Source organism: Muscardinus avellanarius (assembly GCF_963383645.1).
Source record: "Muscardinus avellanarius genome assembly, chromosome: 1".
In the NCBI taxonomy this organism is placed as follows: Eukaryota; Metazoa; Chordata; class Mammalia; order Rodentia; family Gliridae; genus Muscardinus; species Muscardinus avellanarius.
The window spans coordinates 33877587-33889328 of NC_137786.1; the positions used below are offsets into that span (position 1 = coordinate 33877587).

An 11742-nucleotide genomic window follows, 5' to 3' on the forward strand; every position below is an offset into this window, starting at 1 on the left:
AATAAAATGGGGAGGGGGATGCGGCTCAGAGATACATGTCCTTGGGTTCAATCCCCAGTACCAATAAATAAATAATAAATAAAATGGAAAGGAAAGTTGGACAGGAAAGTCAACCAACATTGAGGTCACACATATTATTTTTGCCAAATGACTTTTTAAGAGAACTGAAACATTTCCTCTCCCTCCCCCAACAAAGCGCTCAGCCTCACAGAGGGAGGAGCAGTTGACTTTGTGGGGACCAGGAGGCAGCTTAGCAAAGATGGAACGATGAGGCAGCCTTTAGGGTAGCTGGTGAAAGTTAAGAGGGATTTCCCCTAAGAGATAAAGATTAGGAACTGGAGAATCCAGGTCAAAGATCTTCTGAGTTGAGTATTGAGAGAGGTCTTCTTGATGCCAAAAAGTACAGAAGGCATAGAGGAAGAAGGTAGAAACCCAGTCTGCATGCTGATATTTGACTAATGGCTTTTCTCAAGCTATGAGTTCCAAAGCACTGCAGAAACTCAGTAGAAAGCAACCTGGTGTAGGGCATGGTGGCGCACGCCCATAAGACCTGTAGTTGGGAGGCTGGGACATGAAGATTGCAGATTCAAGGCCAGTCTCAGCAACATAGGGAGACTGCCAACAATCTACTGAGACCTTGTTCCCAAAATGAAAAAAGGGCTGGGATATAGCTTGAAGGTAAATTGCCTCTGGGTTCAATCCTCAATACCAAAAATAAAATAAATTAAATTAACAAATAAGATAAAGAAAGCAATCTGTTGACCAGCCCATAATCCCACAATACCACCTGTTATTCAGATGCAACTTCTCAGTTTTAGCAGTTCGCATTTTCTCTCTGATGGAGACTGGTTTTGTGGTGCATCAGTGCCTACACACACTCAGCTGCACCCCTAGCTCCTCCTCCTCCTCCTCCTCCTCCTCCTCCTCCTCCTCCTCCTCCTCCTCCTCCTTCTTCTTCTTCTTCTTCTTCTTCTTCTTTCTCTCTCTCTCTCTCTCTCTCTCTCTCTCTCTCTCACATCTTGCTTTAATCAATATGCCAATAGTTATTTGAAAATCAATAGTTATTTGAAAATGAGAACAGATTACTCGTTTTGTTGGTGGTGGTGGTGGTGGTTTTTGGTTTTTTTTTTTTTTTTTTTTGGTGGTACTGGGGTTCCTGGAAGCCCTTCTACCTCCGGGCTACACTCCCAGACCTATATTTACATTTTTATTGGAAACAGGGTCTCCTAAGCCAGCGCGCAAGGCTGGCTTTGAACCTGCTCAATCCTCCTGTCTCCGCCTCCCAAGCATGGGGATTACAAGCGTGCGCCACCATGCCCGGCAGATTACTCGTTTTTATTCATTTGAAAAGATTTATTGGGCCCAAATTAATCTCATGACTCAGAGTGAGGCTGGCTTGCTCCTGTCAGAGGATCACTGAGGTTTTCAATTACTGTTGGTGTGATCGTGGGTCAGAGCAGGACTTCCAGGCTAGAAGACCGGCTCGGCTTGCATCCACACAAAATAAGAGGGCTTTTCTTCACTGAGGGCTGCTAGCCTGGTCACCACTGACCTGTTCCCCTGACAATCAAACTACTGGTCTATTAGAACCACACAGATTTTTTTTTTTTTTTTTTTTTTTTTTTTTGCACGGTACTGGGGATGGAACCCAGGGGCATTCTACCTTCGAGCTACACCCCCAGCTCTACTTTTTATTCTTTATTTTGTTTTGTTTTTTGGTGGTACTGGGGTTCCTGGAAGCCCTTCTACCTCCGGGCTACACTCCCAGACCTATTTTTACATTTTTATTTGGAAACAGGGTCTCCTAAGCCAGCGCCCGCGGCTGGCTTCGAACCTGCGCGATCCTCCTGTCTCCGCCTCCCAAGCGCAGGGATTACAAGCGTGTGCCACCACGCCCGGCTTTATTCTTTATTTTGAAACAGGGTCTCACTGAGTTGCAAAAGGCCTCACTAAGTAGTAGCTGAGGCTATTTTTGAACCATGATCTCAGGTTCTTGAACCTGTCTCAGCTTCCCAAATGCTGGAATTACAAGTGTGCGCCACCACACACGGCCACACAGATAGTTAGAATGTGAATTTACTCAAGACGTTTAACTATACAGTTGGTCCTGAGACCCCACGGATCCTCCAACCACAGATAAAAATATTTGGAAAAAATTGTGTCTGTACTGAACATGTAAAGACTTTTATTTACATTGCTCTCTAAACAATACTGTATAGCAACAATTTACATAGCACTTACATCTTAATTATAGGTATCTAGAGATTATTTGATTTAAACTATACAAAAGGATATACATTGGTTATATGTAAATATTACATCATTTTATGTTAAGTACTTAAGCATCCATAAATACCAAAATCTGAGGATACTGGAACCAATGTGTGTGTGTGTGTGTGTGTGTGTGTGTGTGTGTGTGTGTGTGTTACTGGAGATAGACCCAGGAGCATTCTATCTCTGAGCAACATCACCAGCCCTATTTTTTATTCTTTATTTTGAAACAGGGTCTCACTGAGTTGCAGAGGGCTTCACTAAGTGGCTAAAGCTGTCCGCGAACCCGGATCCTCCTGTCTCAGTCTCCCTAGTACTGGAATTATAAGCAGGCGCCACTGTGCCTGGCTGACCACTGCTTTCTTTCCTTTTCTTTTTTTTTTTGCAGGTCTGGGGATGGAACCCAGGGGCATCCCACCTCTGAGCTACACCCCCTGCCCTATTTTTTATTCTTTATTTTGAAACCGGGTCTCACTGAGTTGCAGAGGGACTCGCTAAGTAGCTGAGGCTGTCCGCGAACCGTGATCCTCTGGTCTCAGCCTCCCGAATGCTGGGATTACAAGCGTGCGCCACCACGCCCGGCTGACCTTTGCTTTCTGGTGATGTCTTTCTGATGTGTTAGAATGACAGACATTTCTGAATTTGTTTCTGACTTCTGTACTCCTCCAGTCTCTTTATCCCTACTCCAAGCACAAAGCCTTAACTTACACAGATTTATGAGGTCACAATATACCACAGGTTATTCCAGTTCACCTTGTCCTCTCTGCACAATTGCCTCATTTTTGCTTGATCTTTTTTCTTCAATACAAATTTTAGAACTGTGTTTTCAATTTCATGAAAAACCGTGCCGGGACTTCAGAAATCAGACTTCTATTGAATTTTTTAAATTATGATTATATTGAACTTATAAATTAATTTTGGAGAAATCGACGCCTTTATGTAGAATCATCCAAACCATGATCACGTTATATCTCATTTTCATCTTCAAAGTCTTTTAGTGCAATTTAATAATTTCTCTATAGAGATTATTCATAGTTTTTATTAAATTTATTCCCAAGTTCCTTATATTTGAAATCTACTTACATTTTTTATCACGTTTTAAAATATTGTTTAAATCTTACATATCCTAACTAGTATTTTGTCAACTTGGCCTATGAATTATTAAGAGAGTTGAATTAAAAATTTTATATATATATGAAGTTGTAATATTATTTGCATAAAGTTTAGACTCATTTTACATTCCTGCTGGTTCTTTTAATCATTATTTAATAACCATCTTTATCATTAATGATGCTTCTCCTTTTTTCCCCTAAGCGTTACATTGCTCAATAGTGATATAAATACAGTAGCTTTTTCTTAACTGTTGCCTGGAATATCTGTTACATTCCTTCATTTTTTTATCTTTCTGTTGTCTTATGTTTTAGGTACATTAGATTTTTAGCAACATGTGGCTGAAATTTTAAAAATTCAATCTGACAAGTACTATCTTAAAAAACAAGTTTATTACATTTATAGTTATTATAATTGTTATCATGTTTTATTTTTCCATAATCCTGTTTTTATTTACTCTGCTACTTCTATTTTTATTTGAAGGGAAAGATTTTTTCTATTCTTTTTCTATTTTCTATAGGATTATTTACTTATTTATTATTAGTTTCTTCTCTTGAGATGAAATTATATGTTCTTTATTTACTATTTATAAAGTAACTTTCAAATTTTGATAGTCAAAAGGTAATCAACATCTATTATTCTCCTTCAAACAATAAAAGAGCTTCAATTCAATTTCTTCTTGTCTTACATGTAACTTTGCAGTATTTTTGTTCCAACTCTTAGCCACATATTTAGACTTTCTTAAAAACGGTAACACAGCCAGGTGTTACACACACCTGTATACCAGTACTTGAGAGGCTGAGACAGGAGGATCACAGGTTTGAGGACATCCTCAGCAATGTTGCAAGACTAAGCAACCTAGTGAAACATTTTTTCTCAAAACAAAATAAAAAAAGAGGGTTGGGGGTATATTATTCAGAGATAGAATGCACCTGGGATAATTCTCTAGTACCACAGTAAAACAAAACAAAACTGTAATGCTTTTTAGATGTGTTCATACATTACTACTTTCTTTGCCCACTCTTCTTTGCATCTGACTCTTGTCTTCTTGAAGCATATTTTTCAGTAGATCCTTAAAGATCTGTTAGTGATAAACTCTCAGGCTTTGTGATCGATCGTGTCTTTGTTTCACTCATAGTATTGAACATTTAGTTGACTATGGAATTTTGTGTTAGCACCTGTTTTAGCACTTTGTCACCAGGGACAAAAGAGGGATGCGGGTGTGTCTCTGGCTTGAATGGTTTGCCCATCAGAATATCTAGAGACCTGAACCACAGGTGGTGCTCATGTGAAGACTTAAGGATCTCAGCCAGCCCGCAGACGCTGGCGTTCTCCCCCGCCCAGGACAGTCCCTTGAGAGTAGTCTCCCTTCCCACTGGATTGTGAGCCACTGACAGGCCGCATCCCCCTGTCTTCACCCTCCCGGTGAAGGTGGGAATGCAGTCTAATTGGGAGGGTCTAGCTGAGCTGTCCAATCACTATCTGTTCCAGTCAGCAATGCATTAAACTGCTGCAGTCCCAGCCTGCAGCTCTAGTCTCCCCAGGTTAGTGTCAGACTCACTAATGCAAGATGTTAACCGGGCCCTCTCTTAGAGTGAGCAGGTTGGATGCACCACTCTCAGCAACTTAGCTAGACCCTGTTTCCAAATAAAAAATATAATAGGGCTGGGAAGGGTAGCTCAGAGACAGAATACTCTTGGGTTCAGTCCCCAGCACATAAACATAAACAAGTATAACAGTTGTCTACATTCACTGTACCCACTTTTTAAAAATCGATTAATCAACCCAGTCTAATCTGCTGCCACCCCTATCATCCTGTGAAGACCAATGACTTACATTCCTTCCAAACATTAAAGTATTGTATGAACACATCACATTCCTTTTTTTAAAGATTTTTAAATGATGAGGAACATTTTTACGCATCTATTTTCTTAGTATAAATTTCTCTTAGGAAAATTATAAAATTAAATGTCTAAAATAGTTGATGTAAAGCTTGAATGGAAGGATAGGAGAGGAAGAAAGCTGAGTTTGTTCAATGGAGGAGCTACATATGAATATGTGTAATAGTATAAATATAACATGGTTAACCTGGACACTCTTCATTGGGAGGGGGGAAGGGAAATGGGGGAAGGGCATGAAGCACAATCTAAATGTACACCATTTTCAATATGTTCCACTTATAAATAAAAAAAGAAATATATATAAAAAATGAAAAATCAAATAATTAAAATTCAAAAAAATAGTTGGTGTATACTGTCAATTTTTCCCACAGAAGAAAGGAGAAAGACAGAGACACAGAGAGAAATTGCTTTTAAAGCCATGTCTTCCTGAACTCTTGGCATCAGGTTTTAGTTGTTAATAGTCAGTTTACAGTTGCTACCACACTAGTGAAAAGGATGGACCTGCCAGACATGGTAGTACATGCTTATAATTTCAGTACTTGGGAGGCTGAGACAGGAGGATCACAGGTTGCTGGCCAGCCTCAATTACTTAGTAGGGCCCTCTGTAATTTAGTGAGACCGTATTTCAAAATAAAGAATAAAAAATAGGGCTGGGTTTGTAGCTCAGAGGTAGAAGGCTACTGGGTTCAATCAAAAGAAGAAAGAAGAAGAAGGAGGAGGAGGAGGAGGAGGAGGAGGAGGAGGAGGAGGAGGAAGAGGAGGAGGAGAAAAAGGGAAAAGGAGGAGGAGAAAAAAGGAAAAGGCAAACATGGTGGAAGGAAGGAAGGAAGGAGATACTTAGAGCAACTACCAGATTAAAACTATCATCTCTCAAACAATTAAGTTAGCCATGTAAAGAGCACCCTGCAAGATTTAGCTCCTACGAAGAACACTTATTTCCTTATTCATTCACCCACTTATTTAACAGATACATGGTGGCTGTGTACTATATATGTAACACTGAAGACCTAATACCAGCTGTTCAGAAATGATTTAATTATCTGGTGTGTGTGTGTGTGTGTGTGTGTGTGTGTGTGTGTGTGTTTCTGGGCCATTGAACCCAGGGGCTTTCTGCAAAGGAAAGAAACACAGAAACATATAAGAAGGAATCTGACCTTATCTGGAGCATAGAAGACATCCTTAAGAAAATGGTTTTAAACAGAGATATTAAAGAATTAAAAAGATAAAGGGACAGATAAGATTCCAAGAGTAGGAACCAGCAGATGCAAATCTTGAGGCAAAAGAAATCATGGTGTATCCAAAAATTTGAAAGAAGAATCATTGTGGATGTACGGTTGGGTTCTTGTTCCCTGTTCTTCCATGTACAAGTGAAGATCGTGTCTGGGTGTGACTTTTGTCACACCCACCAGGTCACTGATTTACTCTAGTCTAGATGGAGGAAGAAGGCAGAGGGACTAAATTTATCCCAAATTTCCCTAGGTCCTTTGATAGATTAGTTTCCCTCAGTTCAGAAACGTGGCTGTTTCAAGTGCTTCCGCCTATATACAAAAAATATATACTGTCTCCACCTATTCATGGAAGAAAAGGGCACAAGAACCCAACCGTACTCAGGGAAACTCTCTCCTCATGATGGGAACTTCAGGATCCTCCCCATCAATGTAAAGAGCTGTTAAGAGAAGGTACCACCTGGTCCTGTTGAAAGAAGATGGATTCTGAGAGTTTACAGTTGAGGCTAGACCATGTCTCATAAAAGGCTTTGAATATTGAACACAGAGCCACAGTCCGTAAGCATGTGATTTCCATGCTGAAACAACCTTTTTCTTCTTCATCTCATAAATTTCTCTAATTCCTTTTTTTTTTTTTTACAAACCTTGCCTGATGTCACAGGTATCCGCAGTGTGTCTAAGTCAACAGCATGAATAGTAAGGTCACAAAATGCTAATGCCAGAAAAGGTTTACACATGAGACTGAGAGAGCAAGTGTCTTGCTCAAGATCATACACTGCTTGGGTCGCTCTCCCAACTATTTGGATTTCACGACCAGAAATATTTCCAACTCTATCAAGTTGATCCACTGGAGAAATTCACAATTATAGAAAAACTGTCATGTTTTAATAAAAGCAAACATACATATATAGGTTTTTATAAAAGAAAAATCATACTTTTATCTACGAACAAAATATTATATTTTATTTGCCATTTTGTTTATTTGTTTGGACAGTGGAATAACCTCTAAGTTTGTTTTGCATTCAGTTTGTGCTTTGACGATTCTGCTTCTAAGAAATGCATCCTTTCTAATGTTTTCTTTTCCTAATTAACAAAGTGCCAAGGAGAAAGAGATAAGTTATGCACTTTAATTACAATACCCACAGGCTGCTGGGAGAGTCTTATCACTGGCTTGGACAGCACATTCTATACTCACTTTAAAAAAGTTGTGTTCATAACATTTTTAGCTGTGGTAAAGTCTCTGGCTTCCACCCCCAGTACCACAAAAAAACAAAATTTAGCTGTGGAGTCATCTAAGCCACCTAAGGGGCCATCACCCACCAGCACTGGGAAGCAAGAACAGTGAGTTGGAATTCCAGGTCCTGCTGAGAGGGATGGAAATGGTTGTCTCCCAGCCGGGCGTGGTGGCGCACTCTTGTAATCCCCGCTCTTGGGAGGCTGAGACAGGAGGATCGCACAGGTTCGAAGCCAGCCTCAGCTACTGAGTGAGGCTCTCAGCAACTTAGTGAGACCCTGTTTCCAAATAAAATATAAAATAGGTCTGAGAGTGTAGCCCAGAGGTAGAAAGCCCCTGGGTTCCACTCCCAGTACTACCAAAAAAAAAAAAAAAAAGAAAGAAAGAAAAAGAAAGGTTGTCTCCCAAGAAAGAACTTTTATTGAAATACTTCACAAATCAAAAGTATGTTTGTGTGTGTATAAAATCATATTATTTGGGTGAATATAATATAAATATATATATGAACACTCATATGCATTCAGCATTTATCATAATAAATAGAATATTCTAGAGTATTCCCTGAGGCCCCTGTCTATACTCACTCACATCCCTCTTCCAGCCTCAGTTGGTTATTTCTGTTGTTTTTAGTACTGTGGATGGAACCCAGGGGCATTCTACCTCCGAGCTACACTCCCAGCCCTATTTTTAATTTTGAAACAGGGTCTCACTGAGTTGCAAAGGGCCTCACTAAGTAATATTGGAGGCTGTCTACGAACCACGATCCTCCTGTCTCAGCCTCCCAAATGCTGGGATTACAAGTGTGTGCCACCACGCCTGGCGTGTCTTACTTTTCTGAATAATTTAAATTGCATGGATAGGTAACCCTAAGTAACATGAAGTTTTGCTTGCTGTTGACTTTTATATTAATGGTATCAAACTGGGCGTGTTCTTTTGCAACTTTCATTTTTGCATGCAATCACGTGAGGCATGTCCAATGCTCATTAATTCCCATCCTTTGCTATGTAGGATTCCATTCTACACATATAATTCATTTATCTATTCTTTCTTGATGGACACTTGGGGTAGTATTTGTTCTTATACATAGCAATTTGAAGTTACTTCTTACTATTACAAATTTGTGTGTGTGTGTGTGTGTGTGTGTGTGCGCGCATGCGTGCATTTGGACGCACTGGGGATTGAACCCATATGCATTCTACCTCTAAGCCATGCCCCCAGCCCTATTGTGTTTTGTTTTTGTTTTTTTAATTTGGAAACATGGTCTTCCTAAAGTTGCAGAGGCTGGTCTTGAATCTGTGCGCCTCCTGCCTCAGCCTCCCAAGTACTAGGATTACAGGTGTGCACTACCACTCCTAGCTTACTATTACACATTCTGATGCTATGGACTTGTTTCGCACATACCATTTGGTACACACATGAGAGTTCTGTAGATTTTGTAAGTTGGGGATGGGGTTTTCCAGGTCAAAAGGCATGAACATTTTTTACTTCACATTGACTATTTCTAAGTGTTTTGCAAAGTGGATATACCAGTTTACATGTCCAATGTGAATATGTGGGTCCTCATTGATGCCATTCTTGATAATATTTTTATTACCTGGCTCCTGTTTTTGCCACCCAGTATAAAATAGCAACTGTTTCTGGTATTAGTTGGCATTTCCTCGATTACTTATGAGAGGAAATATATTTTGTATTCTTCGGTCATTGATGCTTCCTCTTCTGTGTCTAGTTCCTTGTTTGTTTCCAATACATCCTCGTCTATCTAGTTAGAGTAGAAAATAGAGCAAGGCGTAAGCTGACAGGAGGTGTTTTGCTTTTCTGTGTGAAGGCCCCGAGGAAGCAGGAAGTGGCCGCTATGGGCCACGTTATGTCACCGACACCGGAGTCAGTGAGGACGACGATGGGTTGGAAGACGACCTTGATCTGGACATTTCCTTTGAGGAGGTACCAGTAGTCTCTGCTCTGAAACCCTAGAGACTCATTTCTTTGCTGAACAAGGCACTGTAACCAATGGACCATGAACATTTTACTTAAAACTTAAACTGGCCCATTTCCTTCCGGCACTTGTTTTCTCTGATTATGAGGCTCCAGGGAGCCATAAATAACTAGCAGGGAAGGACCAAGCATGCTGATGTTCTTGAGATAGCCACTGCCTGCTGACCTCACAGTCTGGCAAAAACACATTTTGATTTTTCACTAATGAAATGTTGTAGAAACAGGTATTATAAGGAAATGACAAAGCAATACATCTTTGTAAAAATGTAAGAATAAGTCACATAATTATTAGTTTTACCACTGATTTCCCAAGTAATACAAGGCAAGGCACCTAAAATCCCTAAATGTCAAGTTCTTCATCTATAAATTGGGCTCAGAGCATCTATATGCCAGGGGTTTATAAAGTATCAGCAGTGGTCATATTTTCAAGGGTCACACAATAACCATAAACAAAGCCACCTGGTTACCATGCTGCTTTAATGCCGAAACCTTTTTTTTTGCTTTGACTTTAGGTTAAACCACTTCCTGCTACCAAAGGAGGGAATAAGCTCTTGGTGGAAACCAAGATGATGTCTCCATCTCACCCAAAGACTGTTTCCATACTAGCCCCGCCTACCCCAGCATCTCTCCCTATGACAACAGCGGTCCCCAAGCCCACCCCAGTAGAGCGCAGGAGGAAAAGCAGTGTGGCCATAATGTCCAGGCTCTTTGACGTGTCTTGTGACGAGACCCTCTGCTCTGCTGACAGCTTCTGTGTCAATGACTACACCTGGGGGGGCTCACGATGCCATTGCAACCTGGGCAAAGGTGGCGAGAGCTGCTCAGAAGGTAAGGTGCTCCAGAGAAGGGAAGAGGGTGGCGGTGGGTTGGCCTCATGGAGAGCCAGAGCACAATACTGCATTCCAAAAGGGCTCCTACTTTCTTTTATGAGATAAGCCCTTGGTTACATATATTCATCGTGAAAATTGCAAATTGCAAAGCAACTTCCATTGCTTCTGCTGGGATAAGGCCCAATTCCTATGAGGTGGTGGTGGTGGTGGTGGTGGTGGTGGTGGTGTGTGTGTGTGTGTGTGTGTGTGTGTGTGTGTGTGTGTGTGTTACTGGGAGTGGAACCCAGGGGCTTCTCTACCTCTGGGCTATACTCCCAGACCTATCTTATACTTTATTTGGAAACAGGGTCTCACTAAGTTGCTGAGAGCCTCACTAAGTAGCTGAGGCTGGCTTCGAACCTGTGCAATACTCCTGTCTCAGCCTTCTAAGCACTGAGATTACAGGCATGTGCCACCACACCCAGCTGTACTCCTATGTTTGTCCGAAGTATAGTCTTTTCAGAACAACCTCATTACATCATGAGGACAGCACTTTAGGGAGTGGAGCTCTACTAGTACCACATCTCTGCATCAGAAAGTGCAGCCAGAATATGTACAGAAGGATCAAGAAGCGTAGTTGCTGGGCCAGTTTATAATTCCCAAATGTTTAGCAGGAAAGTGGATGGTAGTCATCTCAAAGCCATCTATTTCTTTTTAGGGAAACAAATGCCAACCTCCAAAAACCTAGCAACTTCCTAGGACTTTCAGAAGTCAAACTCCCCATGAGTGAAAATAGTTGGTATTAAAAAAAAAAAAAAGCAGAGAAAGATAGTAAGTTGATTTTCATAAATGAGTAAAGATTTTTACTTGATGATATTCTAGGCAATGGTGTATATTGACCTTTGCTTTTGAAGAAATGAGGAAACAGCATTTCTTGTTGCTCTTTTTTCTTTTCAGATATTGCCATACAGTATCCTCAGTTCTTTGGCCACTCCTATATGACATTTGAGCCTCTGAAGAACTCCTATCAGGCATTCCAAATTACTCTTGAATTTAGGGTAAGAAGGATTCGTTGTCGGCTGAACATTTATTAGATACCTTGATCATCAAAAGGGAAGGGGAGAAGAGGAGAGAAGCAGGCGGTGTGACCAAGGATACATATGGCCCAGAGCCTGTCTGTAAACCAGTTATAGAAGGAA

The 11742-nt window shown here is 40.7% G+C and overlaps 1 protein-coding gene across 5 annotated transcripts in view; it reads left to right on the forward strand.

Moving 5' to 3' along the window:
- The window catches only part of EGFLAM (EGF like, fibronectin type III and laminin G domains), a gene marked incomplete at both ends in the record, with an annotated part of 177362 nt that overhangs the window by 115414 nt on the left and 50206 nt on the right, over positions 1 to 11742 (forward strand). For all 5 annotated transcript variants that reach the window (XM_080694810.1, XM_080694811.1, XM_080694812.1 and 2 more), the window contains 3 exons: positions 9568 to 9683; positions 10247 to 10562; positions 11501 to 11601. In XM_080694810.1, the coding sequence (XP_080550936.1) occupies positions 9568 to 9683; positions 10247 to 10562; positions 11501 to 11601 (533 nt within the window). The remainder of the gene's footprint in view (positions 1 to 9567; positions 9684 to 10246; positions 10563 to 11500; positions 11602 to 11742) is intronic.